Here is a 27,500-nt window from a genome sequence, read left to right as displayed (position 1 = left end):
ACTCACAGTGCTTTGGCTCGACTTAGCAAGACCAATGCATGTTTGTCTTCAGATACACAGAAACTCCTCATAGAATTGACAGAATTATTGTCTACCAATAACAATTTTAGTAATTACCGGCGCCAATATCTACAGTGTACGGGTTTTCGAGTACCTATATTGTAAGTGGACACACTGTTCTTTCTTACTAATTGCAGACTATTTTTGTCATGTTTTTTTTCATTTTTTTAAAACTTTCATAGGTGTGGTACCTTAACGATGTATTGTTATTCTTTTCTTTTTCCTTCTCTTCTTTTGTTAATGATTATCATCATCATCATCATCATTTAAAATTTAACATTTGGTTTCCATGCTGGCAAGGTTTATATGGTTTCGACAAGAGCTGGCATGCCAGAGGACTGCACCAAGTGCTGTTGTCTGCCTTGGCATGGTTTTTACGACTGGATGGTTTTCCTAATGCCAATCACTTTATAGTTCCAACTAGATGAAATCTCCAAGCAGTTTAAATGCATAAGGCTCCGATATCCAAGTGGCTAAAATGTGTCAGTAGAGGGGCATACAAGAGTCATGACCAGGATGTGGCCCGACCCCCTTAGAGTGTAAGAAATCAAGGGCTAAAACACTTGCCTCAGGCAGATTTCTTCTCTGAAGACCGTCTGCTATGCAGCTCCCTTGAGAATTTCTTACCATTATTTCATATTTTTAACATAACAATTCTATACGCGCAGGAGTGGCTGTGTGGTAAGTAGCTTGCTAACAAACCACATGGTTCCGGGTTCAGTCCCACTGCGTGGCATCTTGGGCAAGTGTCTTCTGCTATAGCCCCGGGCCGACCAATGCCTTGTGAGTGGATTTGGTAGACGGAAACTGAAAGAAGCCTGTCGTATATACGTATATATATATGTATGCATGTGTGTTTGTGTGTCTGTGTTTGTCTCCCTAGCATTGCTTGACAACCAATGCTGGTGTGTTTTGTCCCCGTCACTTAGCGGTTCGGCAAAAAGAGACCGATAGAATAAGTACTGGGTTTACAAAGAATAAGTCCCGGGGTCGATTTACTCGACTAAAGGTGGTGCTCCAGCATGGCCGCAGTCAAATGACTGAAACAAAAGTAAAAGATAAAGATAAAGAAGATATGAAGAGATTTCCTCTCAGGGAAAAACCACAACATCATGCCTTTCAGTGAAGTATATACATTTAGTATGATACACAGATAGCAATTTTAAATGCTGTTCACCCATAGCAGATGGCGCTTGGTTCAATACACTGTGTATCCATTCTGTAAAGCTGGTTTAACTCAACCAATAGGTTGATTGAGTGTTTTGTTTTTCCTTTAGCAGGGCTTCTTTTTGTAAGCCCCTGAGCCTGTCTGTTAGTTCCCTACTTACCTACAGTTTCACCTGCAGATGTTTAGGCTGGGTATTAGCTGCATCAGCTGCACCCCTCTAAGAGGGCCTGCAAAGGGCATGGCTTTTGCCTGTCCTTTCCTGACTAACTTATAAAGGAAATAAAATAAATAGGGACTAAATTGATGATGGTTGTGAAGGTGATGGTGGTGGTAGTGGTGGAAGTAATGATGCTGGTGGTGGTGGTAGTTTTTATGATGGTGGTGGTGGTGAGGATGATGATGATGATGACTATGATGGTGGTGATGGTGGTGGTGGTGGTGGTGATGGTGGTGTTGGAGGTGATGGTTTTGGTAACCATGATGTTGTTGATGGAAGTGATGATGATGATGATGATGATGGTGATGATAATGGTTGTAGTGGTGGAGCTGATGATGATGATGGTGATGATGATGATGGTGATGGTTGTGATGGTGATGGTTGTGATGGTGGGGATGATGATGATGCTGATGATGATGATGGTAGTGCTGCTGCTGCTGATAGTGGTGGTGTTGATGGTGGTGGTGTTGATGATGGTGGTAGTGGTACTGTAGGTGTTGATGAATGATAAAGCACCATCTGCTAAATATTACTGTTCACCACCAACGTTTCAATGACAACGAATATCATTTTTATCCCCTGAGAATAAAAAACAAAAACCAAAAATGTTATTTTCCTTCCTTCCTTAACAATCATCCCAATGTTTCTTACTTCAAATCCTTCCTTAGACGTTTGCGCCGCCTGGAAAACATTACTTTGAAAAATTCCATCTCTCTCTTATTTCCTTTCTACTTTGATGCGATGATGTCTGAAGTTGCTTTACATCATGTGATGAAAGGATTTGACCAATGGCTATCTTCTAAATGTCATGAAACAGTTTTTACATTTTGGAAGATTTAAAAAACAAAATTTTAAAATTATTTTTCATAATTAACTCTTTTACTAGTTCGTCAAGCTGTTTGCTTTTAATTATCGTTTTCTTATTTTTCATCTTTTACTTGTTTCAGCCAGAGGCTGAGACCAAGCTGGGGCACCAAGAAAGCTTCTTAAGAACAGTTTTCTTATGACCCAAAGCCACTTCAATTATTTTCCGTTATTCTTCCATTACTACTGATCTCTCCATCCATATTTTCATTGAGTACCCCCTCCCCTCGGCTGTGCCACCAAATTATCTCTCCCCACCCCATCATATATCTCACCCCCCTCCTTATGCACTGTCCCTGCCTCTCTCTCTTCCCCATCTGCTCCTACAACCTACCCAATGGCATGTTTTCTCTCTTTTGTCCTGTTAACTGTATCATTATTTCTAGCCTGTTGCCCTGCACTTTTGGACATCCCTTACCCCTCCACTCACTTCTGGCCCCTCTGCTCCACTCATTCCAACCCACTTTGTACCTTGAAGGTTCTCGTCATCACTTTCCAGCCCCATCCCCCTACCTTCTCTTCTAAAATGTGGGTACTTGTATCACTCCCCCACAGCAAGAAACCTGTTCTTATTTCTTTATTGCCCACAAAGGGCTAAACATAGAGGGGACAAACAAGGACAGACAAAGGGATTAAGTCAATTATATCGACCCCAGTGCGTAACTGGTACTTATTTAATCGACCTCAAAAGGATAAAAGGCAAAGTCGACCTTGGTGGAATTTGAACTCAGAACGTAGCGGCAGACGAAATACTGCTAAGCATTTTGCCCGATGTGCTAATGTTTCTGCCAGCTCGCTGCCTACAGCAAAAAGCCTGTTCTACTCCAGCCCTTTCTCTCAATTCCTTATTCTCCTAGCATAAAGTTCTCTCTCTCTCTCGTGTCAGGGTTTATAGTCTTGTAAGATTTATGGCAACCCTACTAGTGCTGGTGGTATGAAACCAGCACCCAGTACACACTGTTAAGTGGTTGGCATTAGGAAGGGCATCCAGCCATAGAAACCATACCAAAGCAAATACTGAAGTGCAATGCAGTTCTTAGGCCCATCGGATCATATCAAACTGTCCAACCAATGCCAGCATGGAACATGGACATCAAATTATGATGATGATTAATCTCTGGTAATATTTTGATTACACATGAGGTGGTGAACTGGCAAAATTGTTAGCACGCCAGGTGAAACGCTTAGCGGTATTTCATCTGCCGTCACGTTCTGAGTTCAAATTCCGCCGAAGTCAACTTTGCCTTTCATCCTTTTGGGGTCGATAAATTAAGTACCAGTTACACACTGGGGTCAATATAATCGACTTAATCCGTTTGTCTGTCCTTGTTTGTCCACTCTGTCTTTAGCCTCTTGTGGGTAGTAAAGAAATAGGTATTTTGCCTGCCGTTACGTTCTGAGTTCAAATTCCGCTGAGGTTGACTTTATCTTTTATCCTTTCAGGGTCATTAAAATAAGTACCAGTTTAGTACTGGGGTTGATGTAATAGACTAGCCCTACCCTTCGAAATTGCTGGCCTTGTGCTAAAATTTGAAACCAATATTTTGATAGAGCATTCTAGAAAAAAATTGTTATTCATCTCTATATAAAGAATGAATTCCTGATTTAGATGTTAATCTGTTGAGTGCAGTCCATGTGACTCCCACCCATTGATTCCTTTATATAACTTGACAACCATGTAGTGTGTGTGTGTGTTCATGCTTGCATATATGTAAATGATGATGATGATAGCGATGACAGCTGTGCTTGCTTCCAGGTTTCCAGCCATAATTGTCCTGCTTAATAACCAACTTCATTATTTCAGTCTATAAATGTATAATTCCAACCCAAATTATTCTCTTACATTAAATATAAACTGTATTTCATTTTCAGAGGGGTTCACTTAAAGGATTTGATTTCACTTCATACAGCCCTTGCTGACAAAGTTGATGGGGTCTCCACCAGCTTAATTCACTTCCGTAAAATGGTTCAACTTTATCAAATCTTTAAAGAACTCACTTGCCTACAAAATGAAAACCTTCCTCTTGATACCAATATGGACCTTGTTAATACTCTTCGGGTAAGTACAATACCACAGCAATGTGGTATTTCATCTGCTGCTACGTTCTGAGTTCAAATTCCGCCGAGGTCGACTTTGCCTTTCATCCCTTTCAGGGTCGATTAAATAAGTACCAGTTATGCACTAGGGTCGATATAATCGACTTAATCCGTCTGTCTGTCCTTGTTTGTCCCCTCTGTGTGTGGCCCCTTGTGGGCAGTAAAGAAATAAGAAAAGACACCAGGATGCAAAACATGGTGTTTATTCTTTGTATTTACATCTGTCGTGTGGAAGTGAATGGTTTAGTGGTTAGGTTATTTGACTCACAATCATCAGTTTGTGAATTTGATTCCCAGTGGGACATTGTATCCTTAAGCAAGACTTTTATTCACAGTGCTCCAGTCCACTCAGCTGGCGAAAATGAGATCTACCTTTAATTCAAAGAATTTGATTTGTCACACTGTTTGTTATCCTGAATTTCCTCGAGAACTTTGTTAAGGGTACATGTGTCTGTAGAGCACTCAGCCACTTGCAGGTTAATTTTATAAGCAGTCTTTTCTGTTGAACTGATGGACTCTCTTTTATTTGTTTCAGTCATTTGACTGCGGCCATGCTGGAGCACCACCTTTAGTCGAGCAAATCGACCTCAGGACTTATTCTTTGTAAGCCCAGTACTTATTCTATTGGTCTCTTTTGCCAAACCACTAAGTTACGGGGACGTAAACACACCAGCATCGGTTGTCAAGCAATGTAGGTGGGACAAACACAGACACACAAACACATACATATATATATGCATACATATATATGATGGGCTTCTTTCAGTTTCCGTCTACCAAATCCACTCACAAAGCTTTGGTCGGCTCGAGGCTATAGTAGAAGACACTTGCCCAAGGTGTCACGCAGTGGGACTGAACCCGGAACCATGTGGTTGGTAAGCAAGCTACTTACCACACAGCCACTCCTACGCCTAGAACCCTTATCTTCATAACTGACAGAGTGCTACTTGTTTTTTTTCTCCTGCATCTGTAAATTTCATAATGGTTAAATATTCCTTTAGTTTTATTGCTACCAAAAATTCTGCATTAAAATCTTTGCTTTAAAGAATACTTCAAATATAAACTACACTTCAATGGTCGTAAAATAGAACAGCAATTTATTTTTAGCATTTTTAAAATATAAACTGATTTTCTGGGTGAGTCATACAAAAATAACCATCTGTTATATGATTCTTTTATTCTTTTATTCTTTTATTCTATCACCGAAAGATAGAAATTTCATGTTAGCTTTATTCCATTGTTTTAAGCATTCAACTCGTATTCTAGAACATATCTGAAGAGTAAAAAATGTTTATCTCGATCTCTCTCTCTCCGTCTGATTCCAAAATAGTAATCATGGTAACATGATTTTACGAACCGAGTAATTTTAGAATGCTGATCAGACATCGTTACCTTGTTGCAAATGTAACAAAACCTGACCGGATCGTTTTCACGTTTTCTATTCATGGTTTGACACCCGTAATAGAACCAAGAAAGAAATAAAATAGAAAAATATGTACATGTACAGCTGTACACTTCCACTCGCTTGTTTGTTCGACAGAATGCTGTTGCAATAACAAAATGGCAAAGCTGCCAATGATCTCTGTATGTATAGGTTTCAACCGTTTAGAAATAATTAACTAATTGTATTAATTAAATCAATTAATTTGTGCAACATCCAAAGGAAATGACTTTGTTGTGCATTTATAGATAATCCAGCGCCGGAGTGGCTGTGTGGTAAGTAGCTTGCTTACCAACCACATGGCTCCGGGTTCAGTCCCACCGCGTGGCACTTTGGGCAAGTGTCTTTTACTATAGCCTTGGGCTGACCAAAGCCTTGGGAGGGGATTTGGTAGATGGAAACTGAAAGAAGCCCGTCGTATATATGTATATATCTGTTTGTGTGTTTGTTTGTGTGTCTGTGTTTGTCCCCCAACATCACTTGACAGCCGATGCTGGTGTGTTTACGTCCCCGTAACTTACCAGTTCGGCAAAAGAGACCGATAGAATAAGTACTAGGCTTACAAAGAATAAGTCCTGGGGTCGATTTGCTCGACTAAAGGCGGTGCTCCAGCATGGCCGCAGTCGAATGACTGAAACAAGTAGAAGAGTAAAAAGGAGTAGAAGAGTAATCCAGTCTAAAAAAAATCTCAATACTCAAAGAAATATTACAGCATTTGCCAGTGTATAAGTTCTATGATTTTATACTTCTTTTTAACTGAAATAAAATTGGTGTGTGATTTGTAGATGAGGCAAAGTTTGAAAATGAAGGGAAAAATCTTATACCAAGATTTAATATTAAATTGGAGAGGCAACTTATGCATGAATAATACGGTACTTTTCAGATGGCAAAAAAAAAAAAAACACATAAAGATACTTGGTAAATTCTAAGAGGAAACAAGTTCTTGATTTGAATTCAGTATGTTTGAAATGGGCCTCACAAAGGCAATGACAGGAGACCGAGACCTTTGGAGATGTGCTGTGATTGAGAAGACCCGGCAACTAAAGTGAGATTGCAGCCACGAATGTCTGGCCCTGTTAAGAATATCCCTGATGCGTCAGGTGATATGATATGCTTGAGAACACATGTTGAGTCAAGCAAAACCAATACCGTAGTTGTGACCAGTGCCCCCTGACTGGCTTCTGAGCTGGTGGCACATAAAAAGCACCATCTGAATGTGATTGATGCCAGGCCTGCATGATGGGCTCATGTGCCAGAGGCATGTAAAAAGCACCCACTACACTCTCAGAGTGGTTGGCGTTAGGAAGGGCATGAAACTGTAGGAACATTGCTAGATCAGATTGGAGTCTGGTGCAGACTCCAGACCTCAGTCAAACTGTCCAACCCATACCAGCATGGAAAACGGACATTAAATGATGATACATTATTTACATTCAGCGGATATTTGTCCTCATCTTGAGGTTGATATACCCTCCAGCCTTCATCAATGCTGGAAATCTTGGGGAAATTTCGAACCTGGGTTATTATTATTATTATCTAGGTCCCTGTCTGGAATCGAACTCGAAATCTTGGGGTTAGTAGCCCACACTCTTAACCACTACATGGGCAATTATGGAGTGAATTTTAGGGCTTATAAATCTAATATTTTCTTATCCTTCCTTAATACCAGATATGATTACATGAAAGAGGCAGAAATGGTTCAGAAATGGCAGAAATGCCTTGTGGTTCCTTTTCATTATGACTTCAAAACATTCTGAATTTAAAATTGTTTCAGGGTTTGAATGATAAATTCTAATTAAGACCTGGGGATCAATTAAGTAATTTACTAACCTATATTTTTCTTTCACTCCATCATAAATTTGTGATGTCGACCTTAGGTTAGAAATATGCATTGTAAGAAAGAAGTTGATAGTAGAATTAGGTGAGTGTCAGAGAAAATTCTGGCAAATGGTAGAATTATACACATTAAAAAAAAATTTCCATTCTGAAAAGATGCAAACCTTTCTAAGTTTCGCTTTAAACTTTCCTTTTTTTTAAATGTCATTTTCTAAAACTGTAAACAGGATGTTAGTTCTTTTCCGCTTTAGGCAGGGCGGAGACATTATAACGTTAAAATAAAATTTATTTAAGGAAAATAGTTTTTTTACTCTTTTACTCTTTTACTTGCTTCAGTCATTTGACTGTGGCCATGCTGGAGCATCGCCTTTAGTCGAACAAATGGACCCCAGGACTTATTCTTTGTAAGCCCAGTACTTATGCTTACAAACGGTCTCTTTTGCCAAACCACTAAGTTACAGGGATGTAAACACACCAGCATCGGTTGTCAAGTTATGTCGGGGGACAAACACAGACACACAAACGTATACACACACATACATACATACATACATACATATATATATATATATACATACATATATATATATATATATACATACATATATACGTCGAGCTTCTTTCAGTTTCCGTCTACCAAATCCACTCACAAGGCTTTGGCTGACCTGAAGCTATAGTAGAAGACACTTGCTTCAAGGTGCCACGCAGTGGGAATGAACCCGGAACCATGTGGTTGGTAAGCAAGTTACTTGCCACATAGCCACTCCTGCACCTTTTTTGTAGAACATTTAAAAAAAAAACAAATTAGGTGATTATTTTGTTTTTGGATTTGGTTTGCAAGATTCTTTATATGAGTTCGTGTGTTGAAGCATATTCTGTTGTGTCTGAGGAGAGTCATTTTCTTTTTGTGCCTTATAATGTAACACACTCACCGGTAAAATTTCCACTTTTTTCTTATTTTTATTTTCCTAAAGTTTTCGTTGCGTCTTGCAACCTTTTCAATAGTCTTGACTCTGTCCGTTATTTTCAAGACTATTGAAAAGGTTGCAAGATGCAACGAAAATTTTAGGAAAATCATCATCATCATCATTTAGCGTCCGCTTTCCATGCTAGCATGGGTTGGACGGTTCAACTGGGGTCTGTGAAGCCAGAAGGCTGCATCAGGCCCAGTCTGATCTGGCAGTGTTTCTATGGCTGGATGCCTTCCTAACGCCAACCACTCCGTGAGTGTAGTGGGTGCTTTTTACGTGCCACCCGCACAGGTGCCAGACAAGGCTGGCAAACAGCCACGGACGGATGGTGCATTTTACGTGCCACCGGCACGGGGGCCAAGCGAGGCTGGCAAACGGCCACGGACGGATGGTGCTTTTTACGTGCCACCGGCACAGGGTCCAGGCGAGGCTGGCAACGGCCACGAACGGATGGTGCTTTTTACGTGCCACCGGCACGGGGGCCAGGCGAGACTGGCAACGGCCACGATCGGATGGTGCTTTTTACGTGCCAGGCAAGGCTGGCAACAGCCACGAACGGATGGTGCTTTTTAAGTGGAAATTTCACCGGTGAGTGTGTTACATTATAAGGCACAAAAAGGAAATGACTCTCCCCAGACGGAACAGTCTATGTTTCCTTACTGTATTTATACAGGGACAAACCTTATGTCCCACATATTTGGCTGCTATGTTGCTATGCCGTGTGTCATGAGACCCCATTGTCTTAGCTGGGAATTTCATTTACTGCCACATTCCTAATTAATCATCATGATCTTCAGCAGATATTGATTTTGTGTTTCAGGACTTGTCTTATATCACACTTCAGTTTGATGGCTGAATTGTGGAATGGTCCTATTAAAAGTGTTTTATATTAGAAATGAAATTGAAATATTTCTAAGAGAGAAGAACCAACCAGAACTGCTGCCATTTCTTCTTCTTCTTCTTCTTCTTTACTTCTTCTTCTTCTTCTTCTTCTTCTTCTTCTTCTTCTTCTTCTTCTTCTTCTTCTTCTTCTTCTTCTTCTTTACTTCTTCTTCTTCTTCTTCTTCTTCTTCTTCTTCTTCTTCTTACTTCTTCTTCTTCTTCTTCTTCTTCTTCTTCTCCTTCTCCTTCTTCTTCTTCTTCTTCTCCTCCTCCTCCTCAAATGGTGACAAGCTGTAGAGATTAACATTTCTATGGATTTGACAGGCTTGGTCACATGAACCAATTTAATCTAAAATTGCAAGGAGGTGAGGGGGGGGCGTCAAGAAACAATTTGATCTGTGATCTATTCACACGCATCAAGGTATTCAAGGTAGAAGATTCGTTACTTGAAGCCCAGGTAAAGATTAATAATTTGGCTCGTTTCCCATGTTTTGAGGAATTTCGTCGAGAAAGTGGAATGAATCTTTTCTTCTTCATTTGTGAAAGAAATAATTCATTTCTGAATTGAGGAGAGTTGTTTCTCAAGAGCACTTTTCCAATAACGGTGATGCCAAAGTGGAAGAAATCAGGTTTTTCCTGAATTCATTAAACTTTAGCTGTGTAGAACTCCCACATGAATTTCGGTTAGAACTGATAACCTGCCAATCAAACATCATATTAAAAAACATGCATAAGAAAGCAAATTTAATCATCTTTTATATGTTTTTTCATCATCATCATCATCATCATTTAACGTCCGCTTTCCATGCTGGCATGGGTTGGACGGTTCGACCGGGGTCTGGTAAGCTATGGAGGCTGCACCAGGCTCACTCTAGTCTAATTTCTACAGAGTTTCTACAGCTGGATGCCCTTCCTAACGTCAACCACTACGTGAGTGTAGTGGGTGCTTTTTACGTGCCTCCGGCACAGGGGCCAGAGCAGGCTGGCAAACGGCTACGATCGGTTGGTGCTTTTACGTATCACCGACACAGATGCCAGTCAGGCGGCGCTGGCATCTGCCATGTTCGGACGGTGCTTTTTACGTGTCACCGGCACGGGTGTCTTAACTAAAATATTTCCTCATTTGAAAAATTTTATTCGGGCTTTTCTTTCAGCACTTAGTACCATGTATTTGTGTGAGCAAATTTCTTTAAAATTTCTTAAGAACAAAACTTCTGTTCTGAGATAAATTTATCCAATGACCATTTAAAGTTGATTTTCATATTGGTTCTCTGAAAATGAAGCCTGGAATTAATGACATTTCGAAATTATAAACCGTTTTCATACTTTGCCTTAATTCCCATACACATTTTAATTTCCTTCCGTCATTTAAGAAATATATTGAAAGAAACGGTTTTTATGAAATGGATGAAAATAAATATTTTTGCTAATTATGGTAAACTTATATGGCTTGGTTGATAATTTCATATTCCTGTTTTTGATTTTGAAAATGGTTGCATGAAAGCATTAAATACGTAAAGCACATATAATCTTACAGGAATTGATGTATTATATGTGTGTGTGTGTATTCACTTTTCATTCAATGATCAAAACTTAGCCTCTAACCTAAAAAAATAGATGATTGATTAGACACATTAACACCCAAACACCCTTATATCCCTATAACCTTTTATCCTTTAAGGTGGTGAGCTGGCAGACATGTTAGTGCGCTGGGCGTAATACTTAGCGGTATTTTGTTTGTTGTTAGTTTCTGAGTTCAAGTTCTACTACGGTTGACTTTGCCTTTCATCCTTTCGGGTTCAATAAATAAAGTACCAGTTTTGCCCTGGGGTCGATGTAATCGACTTAATACCTATATCTGTCCTTGTTTGTCCCCTCTATGTTTAGCCCCTTGTGGGTAATAAAGAAATAGGTATTTTGTTTGTCGTTACTTTCTGAGTTCAAATCCCGCCGTGGTCGACTTTGCCTTTCATCCTTTCGGGGTCAATAAATAAAGTACCAGTTTCGCACTGGGGTTGATGTAATCAACTTAATCCCTTTGTCTGTCCTTGTTTGTCCCCTCTATGTTTAGCCCCTTGTGAGCAAGAAAGAAATATATTACCTTTTATCCTTTTCTATCCCCTTTTTTATACATCTGTTCCCCTAATGTGTGTCCAAGAAGCCAAATTATCATTTCACATAGCTCCACTTTCTGCAGAAAAGCAACTTACCAAAGATTATATAAAACCCAAAAGAAACACAAATGTAGAGCAGTTCAATGAAGGCTAACAGGCTGAAACTTCGAAGTCACTGTCTGCATAATAACAATAACACCAAAAACAAATGGATGAAAGGTGGGCTGAGGACTTGATGGGGATGCTGGGGTTAGAGAAATCGGTGGAACAGCTGGCAAGGGCTAATGGAGTGTGGTGCTATGGACATGTGTCCATAAGGCGGCGAGTTGGGAGAATCATTAGCACACCGGGCAAAATGCTTAGCGGTATTTCGTCTGTCTTTACGTTCTGAGTTCAAATTCCGCCGAGGTCGACTTTGCCTTTCATCCTTTCGGGGTCAATGTAATTGACTTAATCCGTTTTTCTGTCCTTGTTTGTTCCCTCTGTTTAGCCCCTTGTGGGTAGTAAAGAAATAGGTATTTTGTCTGCCATTACGTTCTGAGTTCAAATTCAGCCAAGATCGACTTTGCCCTTCATTGTTTCGGGGTCAATAAATTAAGTACCAGTTACACACTGGGTCGATATAATCGACTTAATCCATTTGTCTGTCCTTGTTTGTCCTCTCTGTGTTTAGCCCCTTGTGGGTAGTAAAGAAATAGGTATTTCCCCTGTCTTTATGTTCTGAGTTCAAATTCCGCCGAGGTCCACTTTGCCCTTCATCCTTTTGGGGTCGATAAATTAAGTCCCAGTTACGCACTGGGGTCTATATAATCGACTTAATCCGTTTGTCTGTCCTTGTTTGTCCCCTCTGTGTTTAGCCCCTTGTGGGTAGGAAAGAAATAGGTATGGACATGTGTCGAGGAGGGACCAGGATCATGTTCTGGGGAGAGTGCTTGAGTTTAAAGTGAATTAACCGCGAAAGCAAGGGTGACCAAAGAAAACGTGAAGGGGACAGATGGAGGAGGAGATTGGGAGGGTTGACTTGAAGAAGAGGGAGGGCACCCAAAACTGGGCGAGATGGTGCGAGAGCTGTTGGTGTAAGAGTGAGGCAGATCTGGCCACCTCCGTTAACGGGGACAAACCTGGATTTAAAATTATTGGACATCGAAATGCTTTTTAAACTGATCTTTACTGTTGTTGTTGTTGTTGTTAATGATTATCATCTTTAATAATTTTCTCTTCTTTATTTATCTCATATTTACTATATTTTTTTTTTGTGTTTGCAGTTGTCTCTTGATATGCATTATACAGAAGATAATATCTATGAATTATCGCTCGCACGGGAGCCTCGGTCATCATTGAGTGCAGTAAGTCATTCTATATCAACCTCTTTCACTTTCGCCATTTCTTCTTCTTGTCTTCTGTCTTATTTTGCTGTTGTCGATGCTCTCAGGCAGAAACATGGGAACGAAATTTGCTCAGGAGGTGCAAACCCAGGTCCAAACTTTAAAAAAAAAAGCAGTCGATATTTTCAGTTTTAATACCAAAATAAAGACAGATGCAATAACAATAATAAAGATAATTGTTGGCATCCTTTTGTCTCGGGAGACAATGGGGTTGTGCAGAAACTAATCCAGTCTGGTTTTTACATTTCATGTCCTCTCCAGTTTCCTCTCCAGTTTTGCGCAGGACTGGGCTAGGTAGCCCAATCGTCAGGATTCCTCTCTCGACCTTGATGACGTAGTCAAAAGAAGTGCAGAGCATTATGTTTGGCACCAGTTTGGTTGCAGGAGCTGCCAGAAGAATGTCGAGTCGAACATTAAACCGTCCACGGGGCTCCACTCCGGATTTCTTTGAAGGTTGTTTCCTTTCCGTAACCCTGGATAGGGGCCCATACCGGGTACTGTCAGCCGGAGCCAGCTGAGCCTGGGACTCATGTCAGGCAGGGTCTTTACTCACTGAAGTAGTGAAGAAAATTGCTACCCACTACCTAAATAATAATAATAATAATAATAATAATGATAATGATAATAGTAACAAGAGCACAAATCTCTGCCAAGGCTGCACCAACGTCCTCTCAACGATTGAACAGAGATGGTTTTTAAAATGAGAATATATGAAATATACAAATGCTCTCACAAACGAGAATACTAAAAATGAACCTGATTGCTCTCAGAAATTAAGTAAAAAAAAAACAGGAAAAATAATCCAGAATCCTTGTCCGGAAACGAATCGACCCCAAAATCTAATCAGTTTTTTGTCAGTTATGAGACCCTTGTGTGCATGGCAAAGCAGACATCAAAATGACGGTGACGGCACGACACGATGACAACGATGATGACAATGCTGCTGATGCTGCATCCAACATTGAAATGTCTCTAAATCTCTCTTTCTATGTGTTTCTATGTGTTTTGTGTTTTGCAGCCAGTTACTCCTACAAAGCCTGTTGTGTTCGCTGACTGGGTTGCAGGAGTAAGTCCACCAGATGCTGAAACGATAAACAAACACGTGCATAACATGGTGGAGGTAAGTTTCTATACGGTTCTGTATTTAAGAGATGAGGAATTATGAACATTATTTACATTGTTTACATTTGATGGATGTTTGTCCTCATCTTGTTTGTGGTTAACACAGCGTTTTGGCTGATATACCCTCCAGCCTTCATCAGGTGCCTTGGAAAAATTTCAAACCTGGGTTCTCATTCCTAAAATATAGGAAAATATTAGATTTATAAGCCTTAAAATTCACTCCATTATTGCCTACAAGCATATGGCGCGGGTTACTAACCCCAAGATTCCGAGTTCAATTCCAGGCTGTGACCTGAATAATAATAATAATAATAATAATAATAATAATAATAATATTGATATTATTATTATTATTAATATAATTGATATAATTAATTATCAATTATATTGATAATAATAATTATATCGATAAATACCTTAATAAATACCTATTAATAATAATAATAATATTGATAAATACCTTAGGAATGAGAATCCATGTTCAAAATTTCCTCAAGACACCTGGAGTGTATATCAGCCAAAACATTGTCTTAACAACAAACAAGATGAGGACAAATATTCGTCAAATGTAAATAATGTAAATAAAATAAGTTTCTATGTAGAATGTCATAAATAAATGAGGATTCACTCACACATGCATAGACACACAAATTCCTGGCCCCACAGCCATGCCTACACCTGCTGTACAAGAGTGAAAATAAGTCCTGGGGTTGTTATCACCACCTATAAACCTATGGACGTGATGCTCCAGCATGACTGATTTAGATGCTTTTGGCTAAGATCAATGTTTAATATCTGATACGGTCCCTATTTGGGGCCATCGATATTGAACTGATTTTTAGAACGAGGCGAAGAGTTAGGGGCTTGCTCCGCCTTTGCCATGGGTTGGCCTGGTATAGCAGTACTTCCAGGATTCAGTCCGAAACTATAAAATAAAATAAAGGCGGTGCTCCAGCATGGCCATAGTGAAATGACTGAAACAAGTAAAAGAGTAAAAGTGTGTGTGTGTGTGTGGTGTAGTGGATCCAGGTCACGTAATGTGGAGTAAGGCATGAAATGATGAGAAAGTAAGAAAGGTGCGTGATTTCGAATGGACTCCCTGCCAGCTTTTGATATTGGCCATGGAAAGAATTTGACATTTGTTTTCTCATATAACAGTGGGGGTAGGGGTGGCGGTGAGAGTGGTGTTTTGATAGATAGATATATAGATAGAGATAGATAGAGAGAGACAGAGTAAGAGACACAGAGAGAAGAAAATGACTTCAACAGTTAACTCCCTTGTGGGTCTTTCTTATGAAATAGCTCTGTTGACATGGAAAAAAAATAGGACAAATATCTTAAATTCCAGATACAATGATGATGATTATGATGATGATGATGATGGCAGCAATAACAACAAGAACAATAATAATATTTTTTTAATATTTGTTTTGCTTTTTCTTTGTTTATTTTCATCATCATTGTCTTTATAATTTTTTTTTTATTTGGCAGTGAGATGGCAGAGTCGTTAGCAGGTCGGGCAAAATGCTGAGCTGAATTTCTTTCAGTGTTTCACGTCCTGAGTTCAAATTCTGCTGGGGGTCAACTTTGCTTTCACCCTTTCAGGATTGATAAAATAAAGTACCAGAAAAATATTGGGGTCAATGTAATCGACCAGCCCCTTCTGCCAAATTTCAGACCTTGTGCCGATTCTTTTACTTTTTTCAGTCATTTGACTGTGGCCATGCTGGAGCACTGCCTTTAGTTGAACAAATCAATCTCAGGACTTATTCTTTGTAAGCCTAAAACTTATTCTATTGGTCTATTTTGCCGAACTGCTAAGTTATGAAAACATAAGCACACCAGCATCAGTTGTTAAGCAATGTTGGGGGGGGGGACAAATGCAGATACACAAGCACATACACACACATATACATACATACATACACACACACACACACACACACACACACGTATGTATGTATATATACAGCAGGCTTCTTTCAGTTTCCTCCGAGCAAATCCACTCACAAGGCTTTGGTCAGCCCGAGGCTATAGTAGAAGACACTTGCCCAAGGTGTCATGCAGTGGGACTGAACTCAGAACCATGTGGTTGTTTAGCAAGCTACTTACCATACTTACCACATAGCCATTCCTGCACCTATTAAAAATAATTTATCATTTTTTGTGCTTTTGTTGTTATTATGCTGTTCATCATCATCATCATCATCATCGTTTAATGTCCGTTTTCCATGCTGGCATGGGTTGGACAGGTTGACCGGAGCTGGCAACCTGGAGGACTGCAGTCCAATGACTGAAACAAGTAAAAGATGAAAGATAAAGAAAAAATTTAGCAAAAAAAAAAAGATAAAATTTTAAAATATAATAAACAATAAAAATAAACTAGAAAGATTATTATAAAATGCAAAGCTCTACATCAAAAATGCAATTCTCATAATTCCTGGATTAAAAAACACGCTTCTTTAATTCTTAAATGTAATAAAAATTGTTATGCATCTTATGAAACCATATAATAGATGTATATCAAGTGCATGATCAACCTTATTGCATTTAAACTAGCCATTTAGGTGCAGATAAGCAGCTTGCTTACCAACCACATGCTTTTGGGTTCAGTCCCACTGCATGGCACCTTGGGTAAGTGTCTTCTACTGTAGCCTTGGGCCGACCAAAGCCTTGTCAGTGGATTTGGTAGATGGAAACTGAAAGAAGCCCATCGTATACATACATACATACATACATATACATATATATAAACATAGTACATAGGGTAATAATAAATCATTATTACCATCGGCCAAGCACAAAAACGAATTAGTCACTAGACTATATATTATTCATATAGAAATACAATAAGAGGCTTCCAAATAGGAAAGTGTTGTGCTAGAAAGAGCAGTAGAAGTTTCAAAACCACAAAAAGGATAAATTCTCGAAAGGAATGAAAATTTAAAACGTTTACCATCTCAAAACTATTTCCCAGACCATGGTTTCTAACTATTTCCAGTAAAAAAATATTCACTGAAAGCCAGTTTTCATCAGTGGGATAGCCTTTAGATTTCAGACATACAGACAGCTAGATACACACACATATATATATATTGTTGGCATCTTTTTGTCTCAGGAGACAATGGAGTTGCGCAGAAACTAATCCAGTCTGGTTTTTACATTTCATGTCCTCTCCAGTTTCCTCTCCAGTTTTGTGCTGACCAGGGCTAGATGTAAGAAAATCCTTGGTAGCCCAATCATCAGAATTCCTCTCTCGACCTTGCTGACGTAGTCCAAAGAAGTGCAGAGCATTACATTTGGCACCAGCTTGGTTGCAGGAGCTGCCAGAAGAGTGTTGAGTCAAACACTAAACCACCTATGGGCCCACTCCAGATTTCTTTGAAGGTTGTCTCCTTTCCGTAACCCTGGATAGGGACCCATACCGGGTACTGTCAGCCGGAGCCAGCTGAGCCCAAGACTTGTGTCAGGCAGGGTCGTCACTCCCTGAAGTAGTGAAGAAAATCACTACCCACTACCTTTATAAATATATATATATATATTAGAAGAAATGAGGTAATCAGAAGATCGGATGGTTTATATTTACAGATATTTATTTATATATTACATTTTTTACATATATATCATATCATTTAGATCATTAGCGCTTTCTCCCATTCTAGTGGGGTTTTCAAATAAAAAAAAATGTATATATATATATATATATATTATATATATATATATATAATATATATATATATATATATGTATATATATATATACATATATCTGTCTGGCACCTGTGCAGGTGGCACATAAAAAGCTCCCACTACACTCACGGAGTGGTTGGCGTTAGGAAGGGCATCCAGCCGTAGAAACACTGCCAGATCTGACTGGACCTGACGAAGCCTTCCAGCTCCACAGACCCCAGTTGAACCGTCCAACACATGCTAGCATGGAAAGCGGACGCTAAATGATGATGATGATGATGATGATATAGGTATGTATATATCTGGCCCAAATATTCCACCTGTTTTAATGTAGCCTACAATGTCATTCTAAAAATATCCAATCACATCACTGGAATCTTGAAGCTACAAAGCAATGCATGATTTATTTGAAGCAAAGTAAACAAGCATTACATCTCACAGACTACTTTGAATGCTAAAGGGTTAAATGTATTAAATTCGTTTTTTTTAACCACAAAATATCCTTGCGAAATATGAGTTCATCTTACGCTGGAGTACATCTCATACACCAGCGAATATGGTACAGCAATATTCATAAATAACATTTACGCAACGTATCATGAACAACCACAATATCAACAATTGACATTTACAACAATATCTGATAACAACTCCTGTCAATTTGCAGCACTTTTCTAACCTTATCGTGCCGTGTCCCCGGTGTTAGCAGAAACAGCCTAAATTCAATCTCTACTGCATTCCCATTAAAGTGGTAATGAACTGCACATGTAGGAAAAGGAGATGAAATACTAAAAATAGACTCAACCGATCATGTTGCATCTTTGTAGTCGAGTGTGTTTGTGACTCATTGTTAATGGTGTCCCCCAAAGCCTTTGTTTACTTTTGTTTTTAATAGAAAAGAAAACATATTTTTCTGCAATGAAACACGAATATATTAAACCCGGCACTTCGTCTAGTAAAATCTTTACAGTTGGAGAAATTACTGGTGATATTTATTCTTCAGACGAAGCATTTACCCTTATAAAGGCGGCGAGCAGAACCGTTACTATGCCGGGCGAAATGTGTAACCGTATTTCGTCTGCCGTTACATTCTGAGTTCAAATTCAGCTGAGGTCAACTTTGCCTTTCATCCTTTTGGGGTTGATAAATTAAGTACCAGTTATGCACTGGGGTCAATATAATCAACTTAATCCCTTTGTCTGTCCTTGTTTGTCCCCTCTGTGTTTAGCCCCCTGTGGGTAGTAAAGAAATAGGTATTTCGTCTGCCGTTACGTTCTGAGTTCAAATTCCACCGAGGTCGACTTTACCTTTCATCCTTCTGAGGTCGATAAATTAAGTACCAGTTATGCACTGGGGTTGATGTAATCGACTTAATCCGTTTGTCTGTCCTTGTTTGTCCCCTCTATGTTTATCCCCTTGTGGGTAATAAAGAAAAAGAAGAGTTTACCCTTATGTGGTATGTGAAAAACAACATTTGAGCATGGTCATTGCCAGTGCCATTGGACTGGCTCCCATGCAGGTGGCACGTAAGAAACACCTTTGAGTGGTGGCACATAAAAAGCACCCACTACATGCTAGGAGTGGTTGATATTAGGAAGAGCATCCAGCTGTGGAAACTTTGCTAGATCAGATTGAAGCCTGGTACCAACCACTCCGAGAGTGTAGTGGGTGCTTTTACATGCCACCGGCACGAGGGCCAGTCAGGCAGTACTAGCAATGGCCATGCTCAAATGGTGTTTTTTATGTGCCACCTGCACAGGAGCCAGTCCAGCAGCACTGGCAATGACCTCGCTTGAATGTTTTGTTCATGTACCATTCGCACAAGTGCCAGTAAGGTGATGCTGGTAATGATCACACTCAAATAGTACTTTCCACATGCCACTGGCACGGAGGCCAGTCAGCTGCTCTATCAACGATCATACTTGGATGGTGCTCTTAGTGCTCAACTAGCACGGATGCTAGTCATTGGATTTGATTTCGATTTCAATTTCGATTTCACTTGCTTCAACAGGTCTTTATGCACTCTCTCTTACACACACACACACACACACACACACACAATCATTTGCTTGTTCAACAGGTCTGCTTGTGAAAACCTGTTGAGGCTCTTAATAATGTGTATTATTATTGCTCCAATTAAAACAAGCAAATGATCGTGTGTGTGTGTGTGTGTAAGAGAGAGTGCAAAATTTTTGGAATATGTTTGAGATGGTTGGTTTCCTATATTTTTAAATATGCAAAGCGAAGGTGAATGGCCTCATGGTTAGGGTGCTGCACTTAAGATTGCAAGATTGTAGTTTCAATTTATCTGACTGGGCATCACCTGTAAAAGAGTAACCCTGCAACAGACTGCATCCCATTCAGGGGAATGTTGGGATCTCGATAACTGACCCTAGGACTCCTAGGAAACTGGGTAATTGGCCCCAGGAGTTCTAGAACTTGAGAGAGTAGTGTCCGGGTGTGTTACTAATTCTATCTGAGACATATTTTCTGATTCCCATTTCAGGCTGTATTCAAGAACTATGACCACGACAAAGATGGCTTCATCTGTAATGCTGAGTTCGAAGCAATTGCAGGAAATTTCCCATTCATTGATTCCTTTTGTGTCCTTGATGCTGACAAGTAAGAACCGGCATTTTTTTATTTTCATTTTTGATTATTCATATGCAAATTTTTATAAAAGTCATAATTTTTTGATTATTAAAATTTTGTTTATAGACACAAGTTTGGCTGTTTGGTAAGAAGTTTGCTACCAAACCACAAGGTTCCGGGTTCAGACTCACTGTGAGGCACCTTGGACAGGTGTCTTCCATTATAATCTTGGGCTATAACGTAAGGTGACAAGCTGGTAGAATTGCTAGCATGCTGAACAAAGCGCTTAGCGGTATTTTGTCCATTGCTATTTTCAGAGTTCAAATTCCGCCGAGGTCGACTTTGCCTTTCATCCTTTCGGGGTTGATAAATTAAGTACCAGTTGCGTACTGGGATCGATGTAATTGACTGACCCCTTCGCCAAATTTCAGGCCTTGTGCTTATAGTAGAAAGGATTATATTCTTGGGCTGACCAAAGGATTGTGAGTAGATTTGGAAAATAGAAACTGAAAGAAGTCTGTTGAATGATTTTGTGTGTGTGTGTGTGTTTATCTTAATGTCTCTGTTTGTCTCCAACCACTGCTTGACATCCGGTGTCGGTATGTTTACATCACCATAAGTTAACAGTTCAGCAAAAGAGACTGATAGAATAACTACCAAGAAGTCAAAGTCCTAGAGGATTTTTACATTCCCCTTTTCACCCATTACCTTTTCCGGTGTATGTTGGTACCAAGTATCCGTAACCACATATCCATACTTACGGCTTAGTAGCCAGTGGAGGTTTTGGGCTCCTTTGTTGTGTCCATGCTTGTTCTCTTTTTGCGCATGCCGATGGCACGTTAAGAACACCATTCGAGTTGATCGTTACCTGTGTCGCCTTACTAGCACTTGTGCTGGTGGTACGTGAAAAAAACCATTCGAGTGAGGTCGTTGCCAGTGCCGCTGGACTGGCTCCTGTGCAGGTGGCACATAAAAAGCGCCATTTGAGAGTGGCCGTTGCCAGTACCGTCTGACTGGCCCTCGTGCTGGTGGCACGTAAAAGCACCCACTACACTCTCGGAGTGGTTGGCGTTAGGAAGGGCATCCAGCTGTAATTCTGCCAAATCAGACTGGAGCCTGGTGCAGTCATCTGGTTCACCAGACCTCAGTCAAATCGTCCAACCCATGCAAGCATGGAAAGCGGATGTTAAACGATGATGATGATGATAACAATGTGAGTCACGCATTCGACCCTCTTCCCATACATTCTGCAGAAGTCTGTTGCACTTGTGTGGTATATAGACTTTTTCACTGAGTTGGTATTTAATGCCTGGTCTTGGGCAGCGATGATTAGGCTTTCAGTATTCTTTTTCAGGTCAACCTTTAATAATTGCTTAACAATTGTTAAACCACCTCCATGAAGCTTCCTTGTCTTTTCATTTGTTGGTTTCATGTAGAGGAGGGTTTCTTCTCCTCGCTGGCTGTTCTTGATCAGAATTCACGAGCACTCTCAAGTCCATTTTAGTTAAATCCTTCTGCAGCATATTGTAGCAGGTCTTGTTTGCTGTTTACCAAATATTCTGCCATGTTTCTTCTTTCACTGTTGATGCACTCCCATACACTAATCAGCTCTATTATTATTACTATTACTATTCCTTTTTTACTTGTTTCAGTCATTTGACAGTGGCCATGCTGGAGCACCGTCTTTTTTTTTACTCAAATAAATTGACCTCAGTACTTATTCTTTGTAAGTCTAGTCTCTTTTGCTGAACCACTAAGTTACAGGGACATAAACACACCAACATCAGTTGTCAAACGATGGTGGTGGGGACAAACACAGACACACACACACACACATATGATGGGCTTCTTTCAGTTTCCATCTACTAAATCCACTCACAAGGCTTTGGTTAGCATGAGGCTATCGCATGAGGTGTTGCACAGTGGGACTGAACTCTGAACCATGTGGTTGGGAAGCAAGCTTCTTACCACACAGCCACTCCTGCACCTATTATTATTTTTAATATTATCATCATCATTACTATTATTATTATTATTATTATCATTATTATTATCATTATTATTATTATTATCATCATCATCATCATCATCATCATCATCATCACCACCATCATCATCATCATCATCATCATCATCATCATCATCATCATTATCAAGTGAGTTCATGGCTCGCAGGGTGGCCTGCTGTGCTAACCTTGGATCGTAGAGTGACCCGCTGTTCTTGAGGAGACCTATTGAGTCAAATACGTCAACACCAACATCAAAATGAAAATCAAATGGAAATTGTAGTTAAGACACCTGTGCCGGTGACACATAAAAAGTACCATCCGAATGTGGTAGATGCCAGCACCACCTGACTGGTGTCTGTGTCGGTGACACGTAAAAGCACCAACCAATCGTGGCTGTTTGCCAGCCTGCTCTGACCCCTGTGCCAGTGGCATGTAAAAAACACCTACTACACTCATGGAGTGGTTGGCATTAGGAAGGGCATCCAGCTGTAGAAACACTGCCAGATCCGACTGGAGCCTGGTGCAGCCTCCATGGCTTCCCAGACCCTGGTCGAACCGTCCAACCCATGCTAGCATGGAAAACAGACGTTAAATGATGATGATGATGATGATTTTACGAATTTGGATTTTTGCATATTGCTCAGATGAAATTATTTGTAAGGGAGTTTTATTTATTCTGTTTATTTATTTGTCTCTCTCTCTCTATTTTTTCGTCACTGCAGGGATGGTATGATAAGCAAATCCGAAATGAAAACATATTTTATACGTGCCAACTGCCATTCACTGCGAAGCAGCTTCAAACATGATTTTCACGAGAAAACCTATTTTCAACCAACATTTTGTACTCATTGTACTGGACTGGTGAGACATCATTAATTAATCAAATCATTTCATCTTTATTATCGTTTTTTTAAATTGTATTTCACATGCATATAATACTTATTCTGTTGATTCTGACTACAAAATGTTGTGATGATATTGTGAGAATTTAGTTCAAGTTCCCATGAGAGATTTGAACTAGCGCTGTAAATTTTGCATCTGAATTTAGTTGGATATTTCCAAAAACTAGCAGGCTCTTTCAGACAATTTAAATCCAGTATGGTATTGTGTGTGTGTGTGTAAGGCGGCGAGCTGGCAGAAACGTTAGCATGCCAGGAGAACTGCTTAGCGGTATTTCCGCTGCCGCTACATTCTGAGTTCAAATTCCACCGAGAGACACACATACACACACAGAGTGGATATCAAATATCATTGATGAGGAACATTCTTCCACTATCTAACCTATATTTCTCTGATGATGGAATCTCCAACTTACTTGATGCAATGCTCCAATATTTGGGATATCCCAGAAGCAGCTGTCAGAGACTGTCTTTACCATTTTGTACTATTTTTTGCCATTCGTTATGTGGGTAAACTTTTAGATTGAATTACATGAAATTAAATGTCCTTGCCTTATTGTGTTGCTTTTCCTCTCTATTTTAACCCATTTATATATGAGATCGTACAGTTCTATATTTAAGAGATGAGGAATCATGTACATTATTTACATTATTTACATTATTTACATTCAACAGATATTTGTCCTCATCTTGTTTGTTGTTAACACAACGTTTCAGCTGATAAACCCTCCAGCCTTCATCTTGGGGAAATTTTGAAATTATTATTATTATTATTATTATTATTATTATTGTTATTTTTATTGTTATTGTTCAGGTCACTGCCTGGAATTGAACTCGGAATCTTGGGGTTAGTGCTCTTAACCACTACACCATATGCCCATGGGCAATTATGGAGTGAATTTTTAATGCTTATAAATCTAATATTTTCCTATCCTTCCTTAATACTGGTATCTTAGGAATGAGAACCCAGGTTTGAAATTTCCCCAATACACCTGATGAAGGCTGGAGGGTTTAACAGCCGAAATGCTGTGTTAACAACAAACAAGATGAGGACAAATATCCGTCAAATGTAAATAATGTAAATGATGTATGAGATCTTAGTTGTGGCCCAGTGTTGCATAACTGGCACATAAAAAGCACCCTTTGAACATTGGGCGATATGCTGTGTTTAGGAAAACATGTCAAGCCAAATGAAATCTTAGTTGTGAATGATGTCAGTGCTGTCTGACTGGCACCTGTACCGGTGGCACGTAAAAATGCACCGTTTGAGGTGTTGTGCCTCACGAAGGCAGTGACAGGTGACTGAGACCTTTGGTGATATATCATGCTTGAGAAGATCTGTGAAGCTGAGTGAGGTAGTAGTTGTGGCCGATGTCAGTGTCATGTCAGTGGCACCTGTGCTGGTGGCGCGTGGGGTATCCAGCTGTAGAAACTTTGCCTTATCAGATTGGAACTTGGTGCAGCTCCCTTGCTTACCAGTTTTCAGTCAAACCAATCAACCCATGGCAGCATGGAAAGCAGATATTGAATGATGATGATGATGAGTAGGGTGGTGGTAGTTATGGAAGGTGGTGGTGGTGGTAGTTTTGGTAGTGGTGGCAGTGGAAGGTGGTGGTGATGGTGGTGGTGGTGGTAGTAGTGATGGTGGTAGTGGAAGGTATTGATGGTGGTAGTTTTGGTAGTGGTGGTAGTGATGGTGGAAGGTGGTGGTAGTGGTGGGGTGGTGGTAGTTATGGAAGGTGGTGATGATAGTTTTGGTAATGGTGGCAGTGGAAGGTAGTAGTGATGGTAGTGGTGGTGGTGGTGGAAGTGGTGGCAGTGGTAGTTTTGGTAGTTTTGGTAGTGATGGTGGTAGTAGTGGTAGTAGCTGATTGAGGTGGTTGTAACAATGGTAGTGGTGGTAGTGTCGAATGGTGGTGGCAGAAGGTGGTGGAAGGTGGTGGATGGTGGTGGTGGTGGTGGTGGTTGTGATATAAATGTGGTGTAAGCTGACAAAGACCAGTTTAGAACTGTTAAGCAAACAATTATCTCAATTACCCTTTGTTAAGACATCATTAGTTTTATGTGTCAGATGACAAATGTTAGATCTCACAGTCCCCCCCCCCCGCTCATTATCTCTCACACACAGACATCACACATGCACACACAACACACACACACAACACACACACAACACACACACATATGCACACACAAACATGGACATGGACATACACACACATGCAGATACATGGATGCACATACATGGTCATACACACACATGCATGCACATATATGGACACACAACACACACATATACATGGACATGGACATACTCACACACATATATGCACAAACATGGATACACACACACACACACATTTACATGCATGTACACATACATACACATACACACTCATGCACATGTATGGACGTAGTCACACAAACACACATATGTATATGATTACACACACAGACACATACACTCATTCACATATATAGACATACAAACACACACACATGTGCACATGCACAGACACACACACAGACATGGACATACACTTGCACACACATGGACACACACAGACACACACACAAACGCACTCACGCACATATATGGACGTGGACACACACATTCACAAACATGGACATACACTCACATACACACATGTACATTCATGGACATGGATATACACACACATGCATGAACATAGACACACACACACATACACACATACATGGACATGAACACACATGCACAAACATGGACACACACACACACACACACATACATACAGTAAACCGGAAGAATCTTTAGGATCAGGTCCTGGCTGTCTATAGGCAGAGGCATGGCTGTATTGTTTGGAGGCTCACTTTACAACCAGGAGGCTTGAGGTTCAATCCCCCTCCATAGCAACTTGGATGAGTCTTTTCTACTTTAGCCCTGGGCCATCTAATACCTTGTGTATGTATTTGGCAATATACTTGAGAAAGTAATTTGAATGTTAAAGGGTTAAATATGCCAGCATGGAAAGTGGATATTAAATGATGATGATGATGATGATGATGGTTTTAATATAATATGTTTAATATAATATATATTATTTCTCTTTCTAGCTTTGGGGCCTCATTAAACAAGGATGGAAATGTAAAGGTAGATATACTTGTATTATCATTGAGTTTGTGTTATGTGTCTGTGTGTAAAGGTGGGGCGAGTTGGCAGAATCGTTAGCATGCTGGGTGAAATGCTTAGCGGTATTTCATCTGTTGCTAATGTTCTGAGTTCAAATTCCGCCGAGGTTGACTTTGCCTTTCATCCTTTCGGGGTCGATTAAATAAGTACCAGTTATGCATTGGGGTCGATATAATCGACTTAATCCGTTTGTCTGTCCTTGTTTGTCCCCTCCGTGTTTAGCCCCTTGTGGGTAGTAAAGAAATAGGTATTTCGTCTGTCTATAAGGCGGCGAGCTGGCAGAAACGTTAGCATGCCGGGTGAAATGCCTAGCTGTATTTCGTCTGCCGCTACGTTCTGTGTTCAAATTCCGCCGAGGTTGACTTTGCCTTTCATCATTTTGGGGTCGATTAAATAAGTACCAGTTACACACTGGGTCGATATAATCGATTTAATCCATTTGTCTGTCCTTGTTTGTCCCCTCTATGTTTAGCCCCTTGTGGGTAGTAAAGAAATATGTATTTCATCTGTTAACATTCTGAGTTCAAATTCGGCCGAGGTTGACTTTGCCTTTCATCCTTTTGGGGGTCGATTAAATAAGTACCAAATACACACTGGGGTCGATGTAATTGACTTAACCCGTTTGTCTGTCCTTGTTTAGTCCCCTGTGGGCAATAAAGAAATAAAATATTATGTGTCTGTGTACATATGTACGTAACAAAGATTGGATTTGGCAGACAGAAACTGAAAGCTGAAACCTATCTATGCAATAGGTATTTTTGTGTCTTCCTGTTTTGATATCGCTTGCCAAATGTAAGCAGGTGTTCCATTTATACCTGTAATGTTTGTTTACAATCTTTTGTGAAAAAAATAATCTGCTTTTGTGTCTTTTGTTGTTTTGAAGGACAAGTGGGGTGGGGTGGGGTGAATATCACCTTGCTCACAAACAGTTGAGGGTTGGTGAGCAACCAGGTGTGAAAGAGTATCTTGGTGTGGAAAATCT

At 40.0% G+C, this 27,500-nt stretch overlaps 1 protein-coding gene and 1 pseudogene across 1 annotated transcript in view; both read left to right on the top strand.

Annotated features, from left to right (window-relative positions):
- LOC115211830 (RAS guanyl-releasing protein 1) overlaps positions 1 to 27,500 on the top strand; it is a 55,467-nt gene that overhangs the window by 5,973 nt on the left and 21,994 nt on the right. Inside the window, exons 2-8 of the mRNA XM_029780540.2 lie at positions 1 to 161; positions 4,182 to 4,368; positions 12,916 to 12,996; positions 14,054 to 14,155; positions 20,353 to 20,468; positions 23,170 to 23,308; positions 26,443 to 26,479. The exon at positions 1 to 161 is cut by the window's left edge and continues 54 nt beyond it. Coding sequence (XP_029636400.2) covers positions 1 to 161; positions 4,182 to 4,368; positions 12,916 to 12,996; positions 14,054 to 14,155; positions 20,353 to 20,468; positions 23,170 to 23,308; positions 26,443 to 26,479 — 823 coding nt within the window. The remainder of the gene's footprint in view (positions 162 to 4,181; positions 4,369 to 12,915; positions 12,997 to 14,053; positions 14,156 to 20,352; positions 20,469 to 23,169; positions 23,309 to 26,442; positions 26,480 to 27,500) is intronic.
- Positions 14,913 to 15,085, top strand: LOC115212442 (annotated as a pseudogene).

Source organism: Octopus sinensis, linkage group LG5 (assembly GCF_006345805.1).
Source record: "Octopus sinensis linkage group LG5, ASM634580v1, whole genome shotgun sequence".
Taxonomy (NCBI): Eukaryota; Metazoa; Mollusca; class Cephalopoda; order Octopoda; family Octopodidae; genus Octopus; species Octopus sinensis.
This window is presented reverse-complemented; position numbering and strand designations above follow the sequence as displayed.